At 56.4% G+C, this 22,941-nt stretch overlaps 8 protein-coding genes across 8 annotated transcripts; 4 read left to right on the top strand and 4 right to left on the bottom strand.

The window, feature by feature from the left end:
- CDEST_04432 (Putative peptidase M13, metallopeptidase, catalytic domain superfamily, peptidase M13, domain 2) lies at positions 1 to 3,448 on the top strand. The gene is made up of 5 exons (XM_062920591.1): positions 1 to 373; positions 427 to 695; positions 751 to 1,260; positions 1,315 to 1,596; positions 1,647 to 3,448. Exons 1-5 carry the CDS (start codon positions 214 to 216, stop codon positions 2,697 to 2,699), a joined length of 2,274 nt encoding a protein of 757 aa, XP_062776642.1. The 5' UTR covers positions 1 to 213; the 3' UTR covers positions 2,700 to 3,448.
- Positions 3,449 to 9,549: 6,101 nt separating this feature from the next.
- CDEST_04433 (uncharacterized protein) lies at positions 9,550 to 10,025 on the top strand (the record flags this gene model as incomplete). The annotated part of the gene is made up of 2 exons (XM_062920592.1): positions 9,550 to 9,719; positions 9,779 to 10,025. The coding sequence occupies 2 exons, from the start codon at positions 9,550 to 9,552 to the stop codon at positions 10,023 to 10,025; spliced, it is 417 nt and encodes a 138-aa protein (XP_062776643.1).
- A 1,266-nt stretch (positions 10,026 to 11,291) lies between these two features.
- CDEST_04434 (Putative transporter protein SLAC1/Mae1/ Ssu1/TehA) lies at positions 11,292 to 13,896 on the top strand. The gene has a single exon (XM_062920593.1). It carries the CDS (start codon positions 11,768 to 11,770, stop codon positions 13,130 to 13,132), a length of 1,365 nt encoding a protein of 454 aa, XP_062776644.1. The 5' UTR covers positions 11,292 to 11,767; the 3' UTR covers positions 13,133 to 13,896.
- A 13-nt stretch (positions 13,897 to 13,909) lies between these two features.
- Positions 13,910 to 15,904, bottom strand: CDEST_04435 (Putative heterokaryon incompatibility; the record flags this gene model as incomplete). The annotated part of the gene is made up of 1 exon (XM_062920594.1): positions 13,910 to 15,904. One exon carries the CDS (start codon positions 15,902 to 15,904, stop codon positions 13,910 to 13,912), a length of 1,995 nt encoding a protein of 664 aa, XP_062776645.1.
- Positions 15,905 to 17,404: 1,500 nt separating this feature from the next.
- Positions 17,405 to 17,692, bottom strand: CDEST_04436 (uncharacterized protein; the record flags this gene model as incomplete). The annotated part of the gene is made up of 1 exon (XM_062920595.1): positions 17,405 to 17,692. The coding sequence occupies one exon, from the start codon at positions 17,690 to 17,692 to the stop codon at positions 17,405 to 17,407; it is 288 nt and encodes a 95-aa protein (XP_062776646.1).
- Positions 17,693 to 17,986: 294 nt separating this feature from the next.
- Positions 17,987 to 18,607, bottom strand: CDEST_04437 (Putative rossmann-like alpha/beta/alpha sandwich protein; the record flags this gene model as incomplete). Its single annotated transcript, XM_062920596.1, has 1 exon — positions 17,987 to 18,607. One exon carries the CDS (start codon positions 18,605 to 18,607, stop codon positions 17,987 to 17,989), a length of 621 nt encoding a protein of 206 aa, XP_062776647.1.
- A 1,213-nt stretch (positions 18,608 to 19,820) lies between these two features.
- CDEST_04438 (uncharacterized protein) lies at positions 19,821 to 21,200 on the top strand. The gene is made up of 2 exons (XM_062920597.1): positions 19,821 to 20,210; positions 20,265 to 21,200. The coding sequence occupies exons 1-2, from the start codon at positions 19,949 to 19,951 to the stop codon at positions 20,900 to 20,902; spliced, it is 900 nt and encodes a 299-aa protein (XP_062776648.1). The 5' UTR covers positions 19,821 to 19,948; the 3' UTR covers positions 20,903 to 21,200.
- Position 21,201: 1 nt separating this feature from the next.
- Positions 21,202 to 22,866, bottom strand: CDEST_04439 (Putative tRNA (1-methyladenosine) methyltransferase catalytic subunit Gcd14). The gene has a single exon (XM_062920598.1). The coding sequence runs from the start codon at positions 22,694 to 22,696 to the stop codon at positions 21,203 to 21,205; it is 1,494 nt and encodes a 497-aa protein (XP_062776649.1). The 5' UTR covers positions 22,697 to 22,866; the 3' UTR covers position 21,202.
- Between the last annotated feature and the right edge of the window lie 75 nt (positions 22,867 to 22,941).

The following is a 22,941-nucleotide window of genomic DNA, read 5'->3' on the forward strand; positions in this document are numbered from 1 at the left end:
GTCATAGCGCGCGGAGCTCCAAGCTCCCCAAAGCTCCCAGAGCTCCGTCAGATCACCAATCCCTCTCCACTTCCTCCATCTCCCAAATCACCACCGAATCCAAACATTGCATCTCTTTCCGAACCACCATATCTCGACACTCAGCTGGCTGGGTTTATCAAGTTTTGCTACTCACTCACTCACTCCAGCAGAGAGATAGCTGTCACCGTCGCCATGTCGGAGAAGGCGCCTCTCATCCCGGAGCAGCGTGTCGCCCACGACCGGGCACCATCGCGGTGCCCGTACGCCCAACGGTGCTCCGCCGGAAGAGCCGTTGTCAAGGTCTTTGTCCTTGCTGCTGCTGCCGGATTTCTGTACTACAACATCCCAAATGGTTGTGGCCCCTCGTGGAGTTCCATCACCGGTCGTTGACTGATGCTTGTGTAGCCCAGAATGACGTGGACGAGAGCAAGACCCCCGTTTGCATGACTCCGGCCTGCGTCCATGCCGCCTCCGAGATCCTCTATAACTTGTCGCCCAACTACAAGGAGCTTGACCCATGCACCGACTTCGAGGAGCTGGTGTGTGGTGGATGGAGGGACAGACACGACCTGCGTGCCGACCAGGGCGATGCCTTCACCGGCACCATTATGTCGGAGAACTCGGAGCTCCTACTTCGTCACATTCTCGAGACTCCTTATCCCAAGGACTCCCAGGTAACGCATACTCGCTCTCTACATGTGGGAAGACACCGTCTAATTGCGTCGTTAGCATTCATTCTTTTCGCCACTCCGGCTCGAAGCTACCGATAAGTCCGCCGACGAGCAGAACTTCGACAAGATGAAGGCCGCATACGACGCATGCGTGGACGAGGACAAGATCAAGAGCGTTGGCATTGAGCCTCTCGCCCAGATTCTTGACGATATCAAAAAGGTCTATCCCATCGAGGGTGCCTCTGCTGCCGACGCCACCCCGACCAAGGATGCCATCCTTCTTCTCGCCAGATACGGTGTCGACGCCCTTGTCTCGGCGGGCACTGGCGCGGACGACAGAGATCCGGATACGGTCGTGGTATCTGTCGCCCCCCCATGGAGCTTGGGTCTCCCCTCAAAAGAGCGATATGAGGACGACAAGCTCGTCGAGAAATACCGCGGCGTTGCTGTCGAAGTACTCGGCAACATCTTCCCCGACCAGAACAAGGACACCTTTGCCAAGGTCATCGACCTCGAGAAGCTGCTGGCAGCTGCTTCCCCCAGCACCGAAGAGCGTGAAGACGTCACCGTGAGTAGCGAGGCAGGGCAGCGTTCGTCGATATGTCTACTGACACAAAGACAGAAATATTACAATCCCATGCTGATCGACGAGGCTTCTGCGCTCGCTCCTGAAATCGAGCTGACGGCGCTCATCCACGAGCTGTCCCCGGAAGGCTTCATTGTGGAGCGCGTCATTGTCACGGCACCAAAGTATATGTCGGAGTTGTCCACAATTCTCTCCGGAACCGACAAGGAGGTCATCCAAAACTACTTTGTCTGGAAGGCCATCCAGTCCTTCTCGTCTTACGTCGATGCCGACGCCGTCAAGCCCTACAGGCGCTTCGTCAACGAGCTTGCTGGAAAGGTTGGACTCTTCGGTTTCCCTTGCAAGGCTTTCGATGCTAATCATTTTAGGACCCCGAATCCGCCCCCGAGAGATGGCGAACCTGTGTCGGCCACGTCGACGACGGCTTAGGTTGGATTCTAAGCCGCTTCTTCGTCGAGAAGGCCTTCTCTGCCGAGGCCAAGAAGTTTGGTGACACCATCATCACCGACATCAAGACGGAGTTCACCAAGAAACTCAAGGCCGCCAAGTGGATGGACAAAGAAACCACAGCAAAGGCGGTTGACAAAGTTCATAACATCGTCCAGAAGATTGGCTACCCGACCAAGAGCCCCGATATCATGGACCCTCCCAGCCTCAGCGACTTCTACAGCTCGGTCAACGTCAACTCCGAGACCTTCTTCGAGAACGCCCTCACCGTCCGCAAGTTCGCCGTCGGATACGAATGGTCGGCTCTCGGGAAGCCTGTTGATCGTGAGCAGTGGGATATGACCGTCCCTACTGTGAATGCCTACTACAACCCGCCGGGCAACGAAATAGTCTTCCCTGCCGGAATCATGCAGTTCCCCGTTTTCGACGTCGAAGTCCCCGCCTACATGTCATACGGTGCCTTTGGCTCTGTTGCCGGACACGAACTGAGCCACGCCTTCGACTCGACCGGCCGCCACTTTGATCAAAACGGCAACTACACAGATTGGTGGTCCGAGGACACCGTCAAGGCCTTCAAGGAGAAAGCCGAGTGCTTCGTCGATCAGTACCATAACTTTACCGTCCCGGGGCCGGACGACAAGCCCCTTCATGTGAACGGGCGCCTCACTCTTGGTGAGAACCTTGCCGACGCCGGCGGCCTCTCGGCCTCGTACCAGGCCTGGAAGCACCGCGCACACAAGCACCCTAACAAGGATCTCCCGGGCCTGGAGCACTTCACGCAAGACCAGCTCTTCTTCGTTACCTACTCCAACTGGTGGTGCGGCAAGTCGCGCAAAGACACTGCCATCAACCGGATCTATACTGATCCTCATGCGCCCAAGTGGGCTCGCATCCTTGGCACTATGGCCAACAGTCGGGAGTTCAAGGAGAGCTTCCAGTGCAGGGACAAGAAGCCGACCTGCGAGCTTTGGTAATTGTACCCAAGTGGGCTGTCGAATTGGCGGTATGAGCGTGAAGCGCGTTGGATGTATAGTATGTATGTACGGCACATCTCAGAATGAAGTCACTACTGGATATGATTCAGAGGCAGTTGATCTTGAGACAGTATTCTTTTCAGAGTGACACAGTTTGACCTTGTATCTAGTTGTCATTTTATTTTTGACATGTTGATTGTAGTCATTAGGTGTGTACGTGAGTATAGGTCTACTGGTCTAAGTCTGTTGATCAGTGACGCAAGATTCAGGTTCAGCAACCGCGTCCACTAATCCTTCGACATCTGTCACTCGAGCCTCCATAAAAAGACACCGATCGACATCGTGGTCTCCTCCTGGCTAGGCCCAACCTCGGCGGCTAGCAAACCGGCCCTACGTCAGAGCCCACGAAGATCTGGCCCCTGGGTATCCGGTTGTGGTTTAGGCCGTCGTCGCTGTCTCGATGTCTGACACCAAGCCCCGTTGCCCGATATAGCTTCTTCCCCTGAATGCAATCAATCAACTGGCAGTCCAGTGAGCAGGAGGACGTGGAAACATGGGGAAGATGACAAATTGTACGGCAAGCCGCGATATCCGCAGCCGCCTCTACAGACCGCTTGAGAGATTACAAAGTCAACATAATTGGTTCTGAAAGAACAGGCCGGAGCTACGTTGAATGGCTATATTGCTCCCAAGTTTAGAGTAGTGAGTGTCACCTTTTGTGAGGGTTCCATCGGTTTCCGAACTGCGGGAGATTACTTCAATATATTCTCATTCAATCTATTCGAGACTGCTATGTTTAGGTTAATACCACTAGCAAGAGGGAGTTGTTGGCTCGAAACGTCGACCGGAGTGGGTTTGTGACTCTTCAGCACCACTGCCTTGGGGGATAAACGCACTCAGATCCGTGGCCTCCCGAGAAATCGTCGTGGATTCTATTTTTTCCTTCCTCGTTGCGATATCTTTACTGCCTTGTCAACCAGTGAGTGAGTCAGTAATGCTCGTTGGTCTTGAAATAGCTGTGACTGCTGAGCGTTCCGACCACTCCATCAGTGAAAGATACCACAGCATGCCGGCGTGACGCAATGGTTCACAGGCAGGTCTCGCCCTGTGATTCTCTCATGCGGGCTTATCTACTGCCAGAACGGCCAGAGCCAATAATAACCCGGAGGTGAAACACTTGCACTTGACAGGTTCGCGGGCCGCCGTGTGGATCGGGGTGTATGTGTGTGAGAGAGAGATCCAGACTTGTGGAGTTCCGGGTACCTGAGTTGAGCTGTCTATCCAGCCTCTCCTTGAGACAAGCCCCGGACCGGGGGTCCCTGTTTCGAAAGTGTCGAGGGCGGGTTTTTCTCTCTCTCTCTCTCTTCAAGTTTCTAATTTTGACTTTCGACGGTCTCTAGCAGTTGGTTGAGTAATTCCTTATTTTACAAAAAAAATAAAGAAAAATAAAGAAAAACAAAGAGAATGCGTTTAGTCGGCGGAGGTGTTGCCTTACAGTGAACCGTTCTTGGGCCTCTTTCTCCGCCGTGGTAATGGACACAAGACTCGGTAGTCGACAATCGGGAAAAGGAAACGTCATGAGTGTTCATCCACGTTTGCCCAAAGGCTTTTAGAACAAAGTTCGACTCCAGTGAGCCCTCGTCATCGACGGATCCTCTCCCATACAGGTAGATGGCAATCGCCAAGCCCTCGGTGTAAGTCGTACTAGGTGTTACCCGGCATACACGATTGTGGCACAGCAGCCCACGCAGGTCCCACGACGGCGAGTTAAGAAACTTAAGCTTTGCTGGAATGGCACCAATGGACGATGTTCCAGTTTCTCGTGCCCCGTGCCGGATTTTCTATTGGAGGCATCGACGAATGTCGAGCGTGATCTCGAAGTCTATGACAGCACGCGCCAAGCGTCCGTCAGGGCGCTGTTAACGGCCATGCCGGCGAGATTTACACCGGTATCGCAGCATGTTTCTTCTTACCGATGAGCTGAGGCTCGTCCGGCACTCATTTTTCAGTCGGGATTGCGTCGCATCAAGATGAGACCAGACGCCCATGTTCGGCGTGGTAGCGACCGGGATAGATTGATGAAGGGGCCGACCGGCCGAGAAGATACCGGAGACGGCGACCATTGGGGCTCGTTATACAGCGGCTGCCTCGAAAGATTCCAGGGGGGCGAGGAGCGTTAGGCTGACGGCCAGCTGTTCCGGAACCTTGGATCAATGACTCGAAGGCGGTCCCGTTGGCTTCTGGAACCGCCGGAGGAAGCCCGCCGGAAGACGCGCCGGGCCAGGTCCGCGTCGGGCTCCGTGCACCAAGGGAGGGATGATGGCTTCCAGGATGATGGAAGAATGGCATGGGAAGCTGGGTAGCTGGGAGGAACGATTGCGTCGACGAACTTGACTCGTGGGGGGGGGGGGGGGTCACCATCGGGCAGCAAGTGAGTGGGTAGAGCCGTCAGCCTGGCCGGGCTTTTTTTTATCCTTTTTTTTCCCAACACCTGGTCCAGGAACCGAATTTTCCCTCCTCTCTTCAGGGATCTTATCTTTTGAGATTGCATCTTTAAACTTGGGACACTTGCGAACCAAGGAAAAGAAGAAGAAAGATTGCCTGCCCGATCGATTCGGGGCTTTCCGGAGGACATCCATCTCGGCCCAACGTTCGGCGGTACGCTGCTTCGTTGGGTGCTTCATGTTTGCCAACGGACCTAGCACGGCCGTGTGGTGCTGGTGTTATGAGCCGGGGAGGGGGGGGGGGGGGGGGGGGGGGGGGGGGGGATAGGATTCTTTGATTTGTTGCTATGATGATGCATGGATTCGCTTTGATCTACGAGTAAGTTTATTAAAATCTCGCCGACTAGCGGTAGGGCATCCGGGATCCCGCGGTGGCAGGTTCGTGTCACGGCGTCCGTTGGCCGGTGGAAGTCAGGGGCCGAGAGAAGTCGGAACAGAGAGTAGGATGGAGAGAGGCTTGGGCAGGTTCTAACTTGTTACGGCGGCGGCGGGATGATTTGCAACTGTGCATGTCTTGTGGCAGGTCGATACAGGGTTGATATCTGCCAAGAAGAAGAGGCTCCATCAATAGAAGTATGACAAGGTCCACTGAGAATGTCACGGTGTAGACGCAGCGAGTACACATCCCTTGGGGGGTGGGCGGGAGAACTACGGATGGAGTAGGATGAATCAAGAGAGACATCGGGATGATGAACCGGCCGGGTCGGAAATAGGATCGGAGGGACGCATGCGGTACTCTCTTCGCGTCGTCACTTGGGCGGCAACGCTGTCATCTTGATGGTGGTTCGCAACGAAGGCGGGCCCGAGACTCGTGCAACGGCCAGCACAGAGTGTTTCTTCTCGTTTCTCCTTGGCCGCTACGCAAGTCTCGAGTCTAGCGGGCGGGTTGAGGGTCTTGCCAAGAGGCTTGCGGGCCGTCCACTGCCACGACGGGGAAGGCAATGCAGCCTCTCCGGTGTGAATCTCTCCTCTGTCTTTCGCCTCCAACTCTCATCGAGACCCAGAGAGAGAGAGAGAGAAAGAGCAGTGAAGTGATGAGGTGTGTGAGGTGGCAGTGGGCGGTGCATCTCTTGGCGGTGGATGCGGCTTTGCCAAATGCTTATCGTTGACGCTTGCGCGCATCGAGGCACACGCCCTTGGCAGATGTGGCGGCGCAAGAGAGATGTGATAGACATGGCCCTGCAGGCTAGCTCTGCATTGCGCCGTTGAGGTTGATGGGGGCTCTCCTGCTTGGCGGCTCGGCGGTCGATCATGTCGCCAAGAGGTTAGAAGAGCGAGATAGCGAGAGAGAAAAAGAGCGAGAGAGAAAAAGAGCGAGAGAGAGAGAGAGATAGAGAGAGGTAGAGAGAGAGAGAAAGTGATGCAGAGAGAGACGCAGAGAGAGGATAGAGATGGAAAGAGACATCGGTAGAGAGATGGGAGATAGTCCGCCGGACAGAGAGATTGCGGATGCGCGCTCTCACCGGTACTCTATTGAAAAGTCCGGAAGCTACAGTAGCGAGCCAAGGGCATAAGGAAATGGGATATCATCGGTGAAATCACACTAACTGGCTGGGCGTTTTACCTGCCAATCTTCGCTAGAGGCTCATTAGGCCAGGCCCGTTGTGCTCTCAACCCCTGCCTCTTGCAACGAACGAACGGGTGGCCGTGGATAGTTCGTGATGCGTCATCTTGGCTGCCCGTTTCCGAAAGCTCCAGTGGATGCGGCGACGGACAAGAAGAAACACCGATGCCTGTTTCTCCCCTTGGTCTGTTTGGAAACGGGTGGTGGTGTTATCCCACTCGACACCAGAAGAAAACAGGGGCAAAGAGTGAAAAAGAAAGAAAATAAGCACCAGAATAGAAACAGGCGGGCTGTGGAGTGGGTTCTTGTACGTTTTGCATCCTAGACGCGCCAGCGTAGCGTGCAGTTGTATTGCTCCTGCGAGTTGTCTCAAGTCGTGGCAGAGCCTTCGTCCGAGTTGGCAACAGTTGCTGCGGGTGTTTTGTGAATTGCGGCTACAGAGCCATTGTGTGGTTGTAGTTGCGTCAGGCAAGCCTCATGCGCAGAGCTAAAGGGAACGCGGCATTCGTCAAAGAGGAGGAGGAGGAGGAGGAGGAGGAGGAGGAGGAGGCTCCGTGCTAGTGAGTTCTACAGGGGGAGAGGAGAGGGGTGGGTGGTGGGGATTAAGCAAGGCACTGCTTGTGTTTTGTGGCCGTACACACGCAATAGGCCACATCCACGCCCAAGTCTTGTTAGTACATACCCAGTGATAGTCTGAAAAGGCGGCGGGAGGGATGTCGGCCACGTTATGTGGCGTCCGTCCGTGTGTGTGCATGCGTGCGTGTTTTGGTCACTGTCACTGGCTGACCTGACGATTTGCAATCATGACAACTTGGTTGACAGAATTTAGTTAGACTGGTAGGGGCACGGCTCTTTGAGAATCCAAGCAGTCGATCAGCGACATCAGCAGAAATCTTCCGCGATGGTGTGCGGTAGGCCGTCTGCTCAAGCCTTGGTCAATATCCAAGCTGTCAAAGTTCCCAACTGCCCATCACCTGGGCGACTTGGCAGCCCAGCCAAAAACTTTCAAGTCTACCATGTAAAAATACAGTGAGGAAGGGTGGTGTACTTGATCCGCAAGGGACTAAGGGGGGGGGGGGCCTCCAAAAGCCTAGGGGAAGAGAGCAGCCGCCCAAGGTGGCAATCCTTGGACGGGACGAGCGACCCTCTGTTTTGACTTTTGTTCCAATTTGGATGGGCGGGACGGCTGCGGGCCCGACAGCGGGAGAAGCTTCCTAGCGGTCCAGGGGTGATGCTCCTTTGACACATCGTCCGGCATTTGGCAACCAAGGTGTGGGAGAGTGAGAGAGTCGGGAGGTGGACGACTGTCTGTACGATGTATCTCTCTCACCACCCTCTCTCTTCTAAATGCGCATCTGAGATCGAAATCCGATACGACTCCCCTGTGCTGGTTTCTCTTCACATGTCCGGCCGGCCAGAGCCGTGTTTCGCCCAGGTGGGTTCCGTCTCCTGAATCCCGTCGAAACCCGTGCCAGTTTACCAAAATAATCTGGCCTAGGGCTCCTTTGCTACAACCCCCGGCGGCCTTCTGTGTCTTGTCCTTTTTTTCCGGTCCCGACACATTTTCGTGTCCATTGCAAGTGGAGAAGGCAAGAGGTGTCTATCTGTCTGTCTGTCTGTCTGTCTGTCTGTCTGCCTGTTTTGGTCAGAGGTTGAGCGTGTCTGTGGTGGCATCCGAGTTTTTTTTTTCTGTTTTCCATCCACAAAGTACCCGATGGCTCAAGAGCATCCAAGTGAGGCGTAACCGCTGACGTCTGCCTCCTTGGCGCAAAGGGAGAGAAAGACGAGATTGAGCTTGTGCACAAGCGTAGACCGCCAGACAGCCCAGACGAACGTATGGAGCTCCTCATTTTCACGCCTTCAGGGGTGGAATTTCAAATGACAAGCCCAAGACTGTCTTGGCAGAGATACGCAGCCTCTCTTATCACGAACACTTTTTTTACTTCTCCTGCTGCTGCTGCTGCGGCCAAGACGAGTTGAACACGAGCTGGCAGGAGTCCGATATATTGTCGAGAGCTTCTTGGGCTTGCTTGGCTTCCTCTAACTATCACCCCCCCCTCCCCTTTGCCCTCTTCCGCCGTCCGCACCGCAGTACACTGAGAGAGGCAAGGTGTTTTGCAAATCTTGCGGTGCGAATCCCGTCATCGCGCCCCCCCTCCCCTATCCCCCCTTCTCACTCCCAGAACGTGTTTCGAGGTCCAAGAGGCGGGTCCTCCCATCTCTTGGCGGCCAGAGCTCAGATCGTGAAACGAATGTCCCGACTCGGACAGCCAGGGGGAGGGGGTTCCCCCGTCCGCCACATCCACACTGTGAAGGCCACTCGTTCTCGCCCCTTTTGAGATTTTGTCTGTCCTTCTGTTTCCCATCTTTGCTGCATTGCTTTGCCGTGTGGGCGACAGCAGCGGGCGAATGGGCGGGCGGTCCCAGGCGCCCTGGCGACTCGGACTGTGACGTGCGCGCGTGTCTCTGTTGATGGGCCCCCCCGAATCAATTCCCTTGGTCGGATGCCCGCTTGGCTCCATGTTATACCGTGGACCTGCAAAGACGTATCGCGGCCCATATTAAGAAAGGTGATAATGCATGGGCTATCAATACGTCAGCGCCCATGCGTCTCAGAGCCTTTTCAGAAGGTGAAAGTAAAGATAAGAGCGAGAGTTTGCAGAGACAGTCTGTTAGTCAGTTATTAACAGCACAGTACAAGTGAGACTAGGTAAGGTGCAGATACTATGAGTAAGATTCGAAAGCGGGAGGGAAACTCCTGTAATGGGACGGTTGGCTAACGATGATCCTCTCCCATTTCAAATCAGACATGCATGCTACTGGCATCTTACGCGTGGATGATCGACGTCGAGATGGCCCCCATGGGCCGTTGGCCATTAACCATTGGCCACTGGCTATTGTTCAGATTAGGGAAACGTCAAGGAACGGATCAGAGAAGCAAGCCGGCATCAAGTGCGTGTGAAGCACGGCCGCCACACCACAGCAAAGCACATCACAGCACAGCACAGCAGCGAGGACGACGCGGCCTTGGAGTTTGTTCCCTGGCTGGCGGCGGCCCGATTGGCCATGACATACAGTCAGATACATCCTTTCTACATTGAGGTATTCATACCTACTACGGATGCGCCGCTTCTCCCAGTCAATCCATCTCTCGCCGCCTGTCTGCCTCCCTCCTCTTCCGCTTGGCACGGCCACGACCGAACTGCAGTACGATGTATCTGCCATCAGGACGTTGACGATCCAGGAAGAGCAGAGTGAATCCCTCCCCTCCCCCCCTGGGCCTCGAAATATCTCGACCCCGGCCGCATGTTCTTTTCTCATCTTGATGTACATCAGTTGCCGCATCCGTCACCCCCGTCTGAGACATCCAGACGGTAGACCGCACTTGGACGCTCTCTGCTCCATGGTACGCTGTGCAGTCCCAAGAGTGAGTGAGTTAGTAGTACCTATAGCAGCATTCTTCAGCAACCACACCCCCCTCCCCTATCCTCCCCTCCCCTCCCCGGCCATGCATAACCCTCGCTCGACGCCTGCAGGGCCCATGACAGCCGACCCCTGACCTCGACATCCTTCCTCTTCTGGCGAACGGTTGTCGCCCAACTGGGTCCCTTCTCTCAACCCCCCCGTATGCATGGCGCCGTGGGGGGTATGTCTTGGAAATCCCACCCCAGTGAAGCCGGCAGCCGCCCGTCGACGTTCTTCTCACAGAGCCTCATCAACGCACGCCGCAGCTTTAGGCTTGGCTTTAATCTCCAGTACTCGCAAGACCCTCACCTCTCAACCACCAGGCCCAGCGTAGCCATACGTTAGTTACTGTGTGGCGGTACTGCCGCCAGGCCTTGGATCTTCACGCCGGCGGAGCCCTTTTTCTTTCGTCAGTCCAAAGCGCATCCATCAACTCACAGCCCAAAGGATGGTTGGTCTTGGCTGGTTCAGCCCTCTGGCGTGCATGTATCCTCATGGTTCTGCTTTCGAGCGGGTCTCTCCGTCTTAACTTTCACCCAAATATGGTATCGAGACGTAGAGACGTATGGACTTCTCGTACCGCACAGTTGTCGAAGGGTCAGTGTGAGCCTCGGAAACACCTGAAGGAGACAGACAGACAGACAGACAGGCAGGTAGACAAACAGACAGCAGAGACGTAGACGCCCTCCCTCCCTTCTCTTCCTCCCCCTTGGGTGGTCCACTCGCTTTTCCAGTCTATTGAGACAAGGGCCGGGGAAAATAGATACACGCATCCACTCTTCTAGATACCGGACCGTCTCCAGTCATCTCATACACGTACTCTCAACACACTCTAAACATTATCTCTGGCTGTGGGCACTTTTGTTCCCTGCCTCTTACGGCACTTCACCCCCTGCTTCTCACTCACACACATACACACACACTGCACGTTCCCGTCTCCACCGGACTGATACCCTGTTTTTCTCAGCCTGTGTCTATTCTGAGAAACCCAAGCTTGGTCTGAAGATCCGGACTGCTGTGCTCTTTGCTCGCACGCCCTCTCCAGTCAATGGAGATAGATATATCATCTTGCCCAAGACCGCAAATCTTAGCATCCAACCCACAGGAGCTGGAATCCCCTTGTTCAGCAAAAGCATCTTGTCCTTTTTTGGTTTGTTTTTTTTGGTTTGGTCTTTTCCCACAAATTCGATCATCATCGTCAACTCCCCAGTTTTTTTCCACTCCTCCTCAGCCTCCGAGGACTCTTCACTTTGAGAATATATATCAGTCCCCGTCTTCCCCAGTTCCCACGTGTTTCGTTTGTTTTATCAAACACACCCAACCCTCACTCGCAAAGCCGCTTTGCCCGCCCACACTCTCCTTCACGAGCGAACGACTTATTCTCTGCGAGATTCAAACGTGCTTCTCCGGCCTCTCGCTTCGACTAGACATCTATACTACGAGGACGAGCAACTGGCTTCCATCGTACAGAAGACGACAAAGTTACACACACACACACACACACACACACAACACTCACACACACAGAGTCCAAGATGGATCGCAGAGATCCAACAAGCTCGGCCTGGACCGAATCAGAGGTGTCGACACGCAAGAATTCGGCGGAATGGCAGACGTCAAGGCCAAACTCCCCCAAGCTGGCACCGCTGGATATGCAGTTCGACAAGGGCAAGGCGAATGAGACACACGGTTACGCCACGTCCATCACGCCCATCGTCGAGAAGGGTGCCGCGCCCGAACATGGCCACGACGGCCACGGAGACGGCCACGTCGACATCAACGACCCGAACCGGCCGAGGATGGCCTTCAAGGCGCGCCTCCACCACTTCACATGGGCGTGGTACACCCTCACCATGAGCACAGGGGGCCTCTCGCTCCTCATCTTCGCGCAGCCGCACCAATTCCCCGGGCTGCGGCAGATCGGCACCGTCGTCTACGTCGTCAACATCATCCTCTTCGTCCTCGTCTGCTCCGCCATGCTCGCGAGGTTCTTCCTCTACCCGGGCGACATGAAGAGGTCGCTGACGCACGAGCGCGAGGGCTTCTTCTTCCCGACCTTTTTCCTGTCCATCGCCACGCTCATCACCAGCACGAACCGGTACGCCATCCCCGAGCACGACGAGACGCTCGTCTGGGCCATCCAGGTGGCCTTCTGGGGCTACCTCATCGTCACCCTCATGCTGGCCATAGGGCAGTACAGCTTCGTCTTCGCCAAGCACAACTTCGGCCTGCAGACCATGATGCCCACCTGGATCCTGCCCATCTTCCCCATCATGCTCACGGGCACCATCGCCTCCGTCATCGCCGACACCCAGCCCGAGATCGCCGCCGTGCCCATCGTCGTCGCCGGCCTCACCTGCCAGGGGCTCGGTCTGTCCGTCGCCGTCCTCATGTACGCCCACATGGTCGGCCGCCTCATGTCCGCCGGCCTGCCGAACCGCGAGCACCGCCCGGGTCTGTACATGAACGTCGGCCCGCCGGCCTTCACGGCACTCGCCCTCATCGGCATGGCCAACGGCCTGCCCAACAACCTCGACCCGGACCGCGACGGCATCGTCATCGACGCCGGCATCATCCGGACCATCGCCCTCATGAGCGCCATCTTCCTCTGGGCCCTCGCCGCCTGGTGGTTCGGCATCGCCACCATCGCCGTCATCTCGTCGCCGCCCGTCTACTTCCACCTCGGCTGGTGGGCCATGGTCTTTCCCAACACGGGCTTCACGCTGGCCACGATCTCTATCGGTAACCAGCTCGGCAACGAGGGCGTGCTGTGGTTCGCCACGGGCATGAGCCTGTGCCTGCTCGGCGCCTACTTCTATGTCCTGTACAACCACGTCAGGGCCGTCATCGTCCAGGACATCATGTACACTATGAGGGACGAAGACTTTAACGACCACTAAAGGGGCAAGAGTGGAGTGGGATAGAGAGTCTCTCCCTTGGTCAGGTTGGGCTTCACTGTTCATGCTTCAAATGTTCATGGAACCGAGAACTTCAGGCCTGGGAGACAGAAGAGAGGGAGAGAGCAAGAGAGAGACGGAGATGGTTATGGCAATATTTCCGCTCTGGCCGAGCGAAGTGGCGTTATCATTATTTGGGAGGGCTCGGGGGAATCAGCAGCATATCTTTCCATCGTCATCATCATCATCATCAGCGTGAGAAAAAGCGCGCGAATTCCAAATTGGATTATTCTGTTTTTCATTTTCTAGCTTTCTTTTTTACAAATACCCTCCCACGGTCTCTACCTGGTTTTTTCCCCCCTTTCTTTTTTAGCCCGCTCTTCATCCGTCTTCCGTCAACAACATTGGACTTCTTTCACTCATGTACGAAACCCGAACTCATACATGTATGCCATCAGACCAAAACACGAGGGCATTGGGCCTGGTTCTGTCACACTCAATACATAGACTTTCTTCACATCTAGACATCAGACGGGTAGAATAGCATGGCACGCCTATAACAGGAAATGCTCAACAAGTCAGTCATCCCGAGATTAAGAACAAAACACTTTGCTGCTTGAGAGCGCTTCATTCATACTTTGTCCCCGTCCAACTATGCTCTCAGACGTGTTCCTCACCTCTCTAGTCTCTCTCTCTCTTCCCCCAGGCTGCCACACATTTGCCCCATTCTCTCGTCCCTCTTCTCAGACCATCTCAAACTCGTGAACAAAATCATCCGGGTCAAGCAATCAGGATGGTCTCCCGCCGCCGCTTAGTCAACATCTCGCCGTCCATGACACCGTCGCAGTACGCCTCGCCCACAAACTCGTACGTCGTCCCGTCTCCGGACGGTCTCAGGACGTACGGGATCCGAGAGCCGAGCGGTATCACGACCGCGTCTCCAGGACGTGCGCCGCCAGGGGCCATGCCCAGGTAACCCTGCCGCGTCACGTACGGCCGCCTACCCGTCATCTTGTCCATGTTCTCGCTGTAGACCGACTGCCGCGGGATCAGCTCGTAGAACGCCTCCAGCCGCCGCTGGCGCTCCTCTGGATGCTCGACGGGGCCGAAGCCCTCGACGAGGATCTTCAGGACGGCCAGGCAGTCCTCGTAGTATGCCCCGTCAGACGAGATGGCCCGGCGGTAGCCGTCCTCCCTGCTCCAGAACAGATCGCCCACTGGCACCCTCCACGCTGCTTCGGCGCGCCTCTCGCTGCTCTCGTAGATCTCGTATCCTCTCCCCGACGACTTGTCGCAGAGCGTTTTGATCGTCTGTAGGTTTCTAAAGCGAGACTCACTCCCCGCATCGGAGTCCCACACGTCGCCCGTCTCCTCGACGATGTCGACAACCAGGCCGCGTATCCCCAGCACGCTCGGGTCCCCTGCGGGCACGACCTCGACCGTGCTGTCGCCCGCGGCTCGAATGGGGAGCCCATCGACGTCTTCAAAAGTGAATAGGTATGAGCGAGTCAGCGTCGATCTCCAGTCGGGGACCCAGGACGGCAACCCGTTGACGTCCTTGGGGAACTGCGAGAAGGAAAGCACCTGAACGTGGCCGGCGCGAATGAGAGCGCGGGCGGCCTCCACGAAGGTCGGACCACACTCTGGGGAGGCGTAGTCCGGCGTGATTCCTAGCTGTTCCGACGCCACGGCGATGCTGAGAAGGCCGTAGATCCGGTCCCGGGGCAGGGTCGCCTGGGCGTCCCCGTTGACGTACGTCTTCTTCATGATCTGGTACAGGTCGTCCCCGGGGCCCTCGCCCTTGACGAAGGTCCGTCGTCGGCGTCGGAGGGCCATCAGGGAACCGAACCGGTGGCTCTGGGCCACGCCCATCAGCTTAATGTGCTCCGGGTCGGCGCGGTTCTCCGCGTCTTGCCTGATGATGCACTTGTCGAAGATCATCGTGGCCAGGGGCACCAGGTCGACGTCCACCGTCTTCGCCCCGCACACGAAGAACGTCCTGGCGCCCAGGGCCTGCTCCTGGATCGTCCAGACGCGGCCGAACCAGGGCCTGTCGTTCCAGGCGATGATCGCCCTCAGCAGCGAGTCGAACATGGGCACCGCCCTCTTGAGCAGCGCCTGAAACTGCACCGTCACCGGGTCTTCGGGATCACGGTTCAGCAGGGCCCGGTTCAGAAGAGGCAGACGCTCCTTGGTGAGATAGCTCTCGAAGTCCAGGTCGCGAGCCGCCTGGCCGACGTCCTGCCAACAGTCCATCAGCGCGTCGGAGTCGTCCGCCGCCGGGCCTAGCCAGACGAGGACGAGGTCCGCCTTGCTGTAGATCTGCGCCATTAGGGGCACCTGGTCGTTCTTCTCAGCGGCGTCCTCCTGGTTGATGCAGATCTGGTCGATCCAGATCGTCACGGGCCCGTCTCTCCGGCGGAGGTGCCGCAGCGTCGTGTCGAGGGAGGCCGTGATGCCGAGGCGCCCGCCACTCGCGACGTCAATGCTGTGGGATTTTGTCGGCGGACCCCAGGTGTACGATAGCGCCTCGTAGGGCCGCGGCGTGGCGATCGGGGTGGTTGTGATGCTGCATCTCAGGGGGCTCGAGTAGTGTGCCGCAGAGCGTCGTGCATCGTCTTCGTCCGTTGAGCCTGGTCCGGTGTCTACTCCGTGTCTGGATGGGTAGAGTTCGATGAGTCTGATGTGCGTCGATGCCGAAGACAGGCGTGCGTGGTTGTCGTAGCGGAAGTAGACAGTGCTTTGTTGATCCGGCAATGGCGGCACGGAAGCCATGGTTGCCGTAGGGTTGATCGGACGAGGAGCGGCACAGCGGCTGTTCGGGTCGAAGCAAGGGCAGTCCATGCGCGAGTGAGAAGATGGTGTTGAGCTGCGGGGTTGCGTCCTTATGTATGTTTCTTCAGGAAACAAGCATAGTGTTGTGCTTCGTTGACCAAGGCTGGGACTTGACAAGTCCTTTTTCTCTTTTGGATGTGTTACTATCGAACTATTGACGAGACTGCCGCGGGGCATTCGTCATCTTCAACCCGACTGGTCAAGAGGCGAACATCGTGCCGCAGAGCCTGCAGCTGTTCCCTCCCATCGTGTCCCAGTTGGGGGGGTGTTGATTGTCAGCCGCACCGCACTATTGCTTTGCTTCCACACCCAACTCTTGCGCAAGTATTCGCGAGTAGAGAGACCGGCGACATGGGTATGAGCAGAGAGGCCAAATCAGTTCGAGTCCAAGACGATATCAGCTGGGACGAAGAGGGAAATGACAAGAACAGCTGAAACAAAACCGAATGGTTCCTTGACAACTGGAGAGTATGTTCAATTGCCTATTTCGACCTGGACACACCGGAGAATGGGACAGGGGTTTGTCCCGCATCGCGGAGACCGTATTCCCTGTCGAAGCATTTGACAAACTCCAAAGTAAAGCCAAGACTACAAGTAGAATCGGCTCCAAGACCTTCTTTTCAGAATAGCATGGGGTGAGAGGAAATTAGACGTTGGATATATTCACAGGCAAGGACAAGGTCCACGACTTTGTAAACAAATTGGGGGGGGGGGGGGGGGGTACGACAAGTATTCATTGTTGACTGACCACATAGCGAAAGCACGTCTGACTGATTATAAGCGGCTCTGCCGCCAGTAATTGTGCTAATGGGTTGTTTGGCGGCGTCAATGTGGGCGACTGCTGTTTTGAGTGCCGATCTCGTTACGACTTGAATAACGAGGATGTCGAGCGGTGTTGTATGCTTATTATGGGCATGTTTTTCTCTTTCTTTGTAGTGACTGCGCACGACGGTACCGATGGCCGTCATGCCCTTCTTGCCCGTGAACTGGACTCCGCGCAGAGTGATAGTGTTGTTGAGGAACAGGTTGGAGTCCGGTGTGTACTGACTGGTTGTGTGGCTAGCTGACGACGTGGTCGCTGTTGAGGGCGGTGTTGAAGTTTCGATAGTGAGCAGTTGGCGTGAAAAAGAGAAAATCCCGTTACTTCTACGTCTGTCGAGTAGTCAGAAGCCCTCACACCCCTTCCATGACTGTTGTCTCCAAAGCAGTATGACCGATGTCTTATCTGTGTTGTTATTCCAACCTAGGGGTTCTTGTTCAGCTTTACTCTTGACTATGCAGAAACACGAGGAAAACCAAGTCTATGAGAAATGTTATTTGAAGTGCCTACGTGATCCCAACAGCGAACCTCTATCATCTATGCAGCCATCCCCCTGCTGGTTCTACCAAAACAGAAAAAGAAAAAGGAACAAAATCCACAAACACCCTTTCAAACAGCCTTTACCGCCAATTTAGAGAAACGTCACGCGATGGCTGGCTGGCGAGGATCTCGTTCAACACCTCGGGACTCAAGACCATGTCCTTGAGCCTCTCATGAAGCTCCTCAGAAGACATCTTGCCACCCTCGATGATGTCTCGAATCTGCGTCGAGCTAATGTCCAGAGGTTCGCCGTCAGCCGAGACAAACCGCACCCAGAGTTTCGACCACTTCAGGCGGCAAACTTTGACTTTCAGCACCTGAACAGGGGTTTTGGCCAGTCTTCTAGCATTCTTACGAGCTATCCTCATTGTTAGTAGCGTCTCAGTGACTCACGGGCCATGGGTTGCTTCCGTCTTCTTACCTCGGGACTTCTTCTTCTGCATTCTCGGCTTGCTTTGCGTCTTCTTTAACTTCTTTGCATTCCTGGAGAGTTTTCTCCGCTTGGTCTTCCACATCGCCATATTCTTCGAGCTCTTCCTCGCCGCCATCTTCAACTTCCTCAACCTCCTCTTATCCCTCGTGGTCAGAGGCCTTGGGACTTTCGGATCGAGACGAACCGGGGACACAGATTCCACGCCTCTCAACGTGACAGAAGCATTCTCCTAGGGTGAAAAGCCACCTGAAAGGGTGTAGAGAGACCCGTCGGGCTTGACGAGGTCGCTGTGTCTCCCGGCGTCGCTAGTGACGGTCTCGAAGCAGCTCCAACTCCACCCTGAGTATGTTTTGAATCTCGAGATGTGGTCGGGTCCAGACATGGCGACGAACTGAAAGTCGAACCCGTCCCGTTCGATGGCCTCCTCCACCTTGTCCCGTATGATATCCCACTCGTTGACGGTGCCGTCGTAGACCCACCACTCGGGCAGTATCCTGGCGTCCGACCGCCACAACCGCACGCGATCGGATTTGGAAAGGATCAGGTCCTGGCCGTTGACCCTGCGCTTGGACCGGAGGCCGTGGGAGTCGAGGGGCAGGATGACGGCGGCGATGACGTTGATGTCGTGGGTTCCCTCGAAAGCGCGTCGGAGGAAGCTGAGCTGGCCGAAGTGAGGGGAGTTGAAGCATCCCGCGTAGAACAGGACGCGGTTCGTCTGTCTCTTTCTCAGCAGTGGCCCGTCTTTTGTGCCGAAGATTTGACAGTGAGTGCTCGATGTTCTTGCTTCTGGGCACTCCCAGCGATGATAGCTCGCGAAGTATTTGCTCAGCTCGGCGGTCTGATCTTTCATCGCGATTGCCTAGTGCGGTGTGTGATGGGGTCTTGAAGTGGTGCAATTCGGTGTTGAAGTGATTTCCAGTCAGAGATTCAAACCATCCAGGCACAGTGGAAGGAAAAGAAAATAAGGAAGGTGAGCGGATTGCAAGTGAGAAAAAGCTCGGAATTTATGTATTCACCTCTCAGGATTCGGTTAGGAACCAGAAAGGTCTTAGGTAGCTTTTTCTCACTTTCCTCACTTGCTCACTACAGAGAGAAAATTCTGTGATGTCCAGTTTCTAGAATTCCTGTATATTCACTTTGTAATTGCTTGTTTCGATTCGTACAAAAAATGAGATATGAGACTAGTAAAGCAAAGTTCCAGCCATTTTCAGTTGGACTGCAACTGGTCCTACCTGAATACTCCTGAAGCAAAAGCTACCTTGGTGCATGATACTTTTGACCAAGGCAGTGAGAAGCAATGAAAGAGGACCAAACGCAGCAGTTACACGACCAATCCCTGAAGATTCAGGCCGTCTTTCGTCTTTGTGACCAGCAACCCTAGACTGCCGGAGTACAAAGACAACAACAAAGGTGGAGGGAACTTCAGGTTGTTTTACTGCACCAAGTCCGTTTCTTCCAAGCAGATGACCCGGTCTTGGAAATCTGTGTCCACTCATCACTGCCATGCAGCAACCAGAGAAAAACTTAACGATGGAGGCATGCTTCTGCAGACCTGTTCTATGTCTAGCCACAATTACAGGCAATTCAAGCAGCGAGTTGGCCTTCGCGGTCAAATCTTCGAATTAGGTCCTTGCGTAAGAGGACGGATAGAGTTTTAAGCCGCAGCGACTTTTAATTTGCCCCAAAAGCTTCACATGGCATGCTTTTTTGCTCCTTTGGTCAGCCAAGACTACAGGTTTCTAGGAGCAATTCTTTCGCTTTCCAATGTTTGGAGTAAATGGAGGGATGTTCGAGGGAATTGGCAAAACGCACTAAATGCAGATTATCAGGGTGATTGATACTGAATGATAGGTAAGCAAAACTCAAGTAAGAGCGTGGATTTGGCCGGGACCGTTCCAACGGGGGGTGGAGGGTGCGGGACCGGGAACCCCACATCGGCCCCGCGGAGTGCCGCACCGATGGACGGGGGCGCTGGCACTGGCACTGACGCGCTGAACGCAATGCGCTGTAGACGGACCCCGCACCTCAATTATAAGTACATAATAGGTACTCATTCATCAACGCCTCACTCTCACTCTCACCCATCCGGCGCCCCGAGATATTTTCACATAACGCATCGCCGCCTCACCAACTCACCAACAGGACCATTAATATCTGCTGCGTTTCTCAGACTACAGCTTTAATCCACACAATGGCCACTACCCCGCTCCGCATCGGCTACGTGCCAGAGCACTTCTCGACGCCCCTCCACTTCGCCAAGCAGTACTTCGGCCTCGACGCCACCCTGATCCCCTTTCCCTCCGGGACGGGCCACATGATCACCGCCATCCGCGGCGGCGAGATCGATGTCGCCATCGGCCTGACAGAGGGCTGGATCGCCGGCCTCGGCAAGGAGGACGCCCCCGGCGACGGCGGCTACCGCCTCGTCGGCACCTACGTCGACACGCCGCTGTGTAGGTCATCCTCATCATAGGCAATCATCCTGGCGCACCACTGACACACTCCAGGCTGGGCCATCTCGACCGGCGCCCAGCGCCCCGAGATCGCCTCCGTCGCCTCCCTCAAGGGCGGCAAGATCGGCGTCTCGCGCATCGGCTCCGGCAGCCAGATCATGGGCTTCGTCCTCGCCGACCAGCACGGCTGGCTTGCCCCGGATGCGGGCGCGCCCTTCTCGGAGACGGTCATCCTCAACACCTTTGAGAACCTGCGCAACGCCGTCAACTCGGGCGCCGCCGACTTCTTCATGTGGGAGCACTTCACCTCGAAGCGCTACTACGACTCGGGCGAGATCAGCCGCGTCGGCGAGATCTACACGCCCTGGAGCAGCTGGAAGATCGTCGCGTCGACGGCGCTGGCCGGCGGCAAGGCCGGGCTGGACGCGCGCGTGCGGGACCTGTTCGAGAAGCTCGACAAGGGCGTGCGGCACTTCAACAAGAACCAGGACGAGGCCGTCAAGTACATCAGCACGCACCTGGACTACTCCGAGGCCGACGCGCGGGAGTGGCTCAAGACGGTCAAGTTCACCGACGGCGTCGAGGGCGTGAAGCCCGAGGTCGTGGACAAGACCGTCGCCATCCTGCGCAAGGCCGGCGTGCTGGTCGAGGGCAAGGGGAGGCAGGCGGAGGACATGGTGGTCAGGGGCTGAGGACCAAAAAGACTGACAGTCGTCGTGCAAGGAATCGATGGTCCAACGTGACGAGAAGCATTACAGAATCAAGTAAAACAAGGCGAAAAACGAAGGGAAAAAGAGTCAAAAGAGTAGGCCGCGGAGAAGCCGCGGTCCCCGGATGCTTGAATTTTGAATTCGCCCGTACTCCTGGAAAAAGCCCAAGTCAAGTCCCGACAATGATGCTAGGGTATCTGCCATTCCCATCATTCCCTTTTAAGATCTTGCTACCTCCATCCATCTGCTCTGCCTCGTCGTCCGCCACCTCTCGTCTGCCGTCTACGCAGCCTCCGCCCGCTTGTTCTTCTTCCTCTTGCCCTTGGCCTGCAGCAGCTCGCGCTTCTCCTGCTTGCGCGTCTCCTTGTCCTTGGCCCCGATGACGCCCGTCTCGGCGCCGCACGGCCACTTGGCGAGCGCCGCGGCCTCGTCCTCCTCGCTCCACTCCCGCGGCAGCACGGCGAAGACGAGGTACGACGTGTGAGTCTTCAGCTCGGGCTCGGCGCGGTGGATCACGCGGCCCTGCAGCCAGGGCTTTCCGGCGCTGGGGTCGTCGTCGCCGCCGCGGCTGCTGCTGCCGTTCGACGCCTCTGCCGTCTGGTCCACGTCCATAGCGTTGCCGGCGGCGGGCGAGTCCTCTGCCGAATTGGGGTCCGCCGTGTTGTGGTACTCTCTCGTGCGGCGCTCGATCTCGCGCAGCTTGCTGACGGCCTCGTTCACGTCGCGTGCGATCGGGGGAATGCCGCGCTCGGGCTGGCCGTAGCCGGCGCGGTCGCGGATGACGTTGAACTTCTTGTGGGAGATCTCGACCATGTCGATGTCCACCCAGCCCATGGTCCTCATGGTGTTGATCGTCTTTTGCACCTGCTCGATGCAGGGCGAGAATGTGCAGATGTAGACCGACTTCTTGGGGTTCAGCGGCGACACCCATTCTTCGGTCGTCGCTTGGCCGTCCTTGTTCGACGTCGCGGCGGGCTTTCGTCGCGCCAGGTGCTGAAGGGCCTCCCAGGGGGCGGGCAGGTCGAGGAAGACGGCCTCGGCTTCGGGGCTCTTGCCGTCGACAAGGAAACCACCGTTGTACACGTCGCGGTGTGACAGCTTTACGATTCCCTCCAGCGCGTGCGCCTGGATCTCCTCCTCCATCTTCTCGTACCGGTCCTTGTTGAACTCGAAGCTATAGACCTTGCCCCTGCGCTGGGTCTCGTTCTCGGGGTAGCCGTTGTAGACTGCGCGCGCCGATGCGTGCGAGAAGCTGCCGCTGCCGGCGCCGGCCTCGATCAACCGCGTGCCGGGGCGGGCGCGTATGCGCTGCAGGATGTAGCTGTAGTCGGGGGTGTAGACGACCTGTGTGCGATGCGGCAGGCCGGCAGTCCAGAGCTCGGCGGTGGGCTGGAGGATGTGGATGAAGCCGCTGGCGGCGGCGGTGGCTTTCTTGGCCGGGGCGCTCGACTCGGTTTCGGCGTCATCGGCGGCGGCGGCGGCGGCGGGCGTGGAGGCATCCGTCTCGTCTTCCTTTCTCTTGCGCTTGCGGCCTCGCGAGCCGGTGTCGACAACCGAAGCGCGGATTTGCGAGCCCCAGGGGACATTGATCAGGGTGGAATGCGGGAACGATCCGAAGCGGGTGTTGAGGACGGCTCCCTCAGCATAGCCATCGACGGCGCTGGCCGAGTCGTGTAGGATCAAGGGAACGAGGTTGTCCCGCGAGAGCTGGACGATGGCGAGGGAATTGGCCGTTGTCCTGGGACCGGGCTCGAGGAAAGGCGAGGGTTTCGCCATTGTGGTGAGCGCAGCGACTTGAAAGAAGTGTGAGCAAAAGACAGGCAATTGTTTGGATGCAGCAGCAGCATGGGCGAGCAATTAGTGACGAGCAATGAGCATGGGCACTCGGGGAAAAACTTCGCAAGGCTGAGGATTGGAGAAAAAGTTTAATGTGGCTTAGCGAGGGGCACATGTGGCTGGTGTATGGTCCAGCTTGACTTCAGCCAATAAAACGATGACACACTGCCCCATCTGGCTGCAAG

This window comes from Colletotrichum destructivum, chromosome 3 (genome assembly GCF_034447905.1).
Source record: "Colletotrichum destructivum chromosome 3, complete sequence".
NCBI lineage: Eukaryota > Fungi > Ascomycota > Sordariomycetes > Glomerellales > Glomerellaceae > Colletotrichum > Colletotrichum destructivum.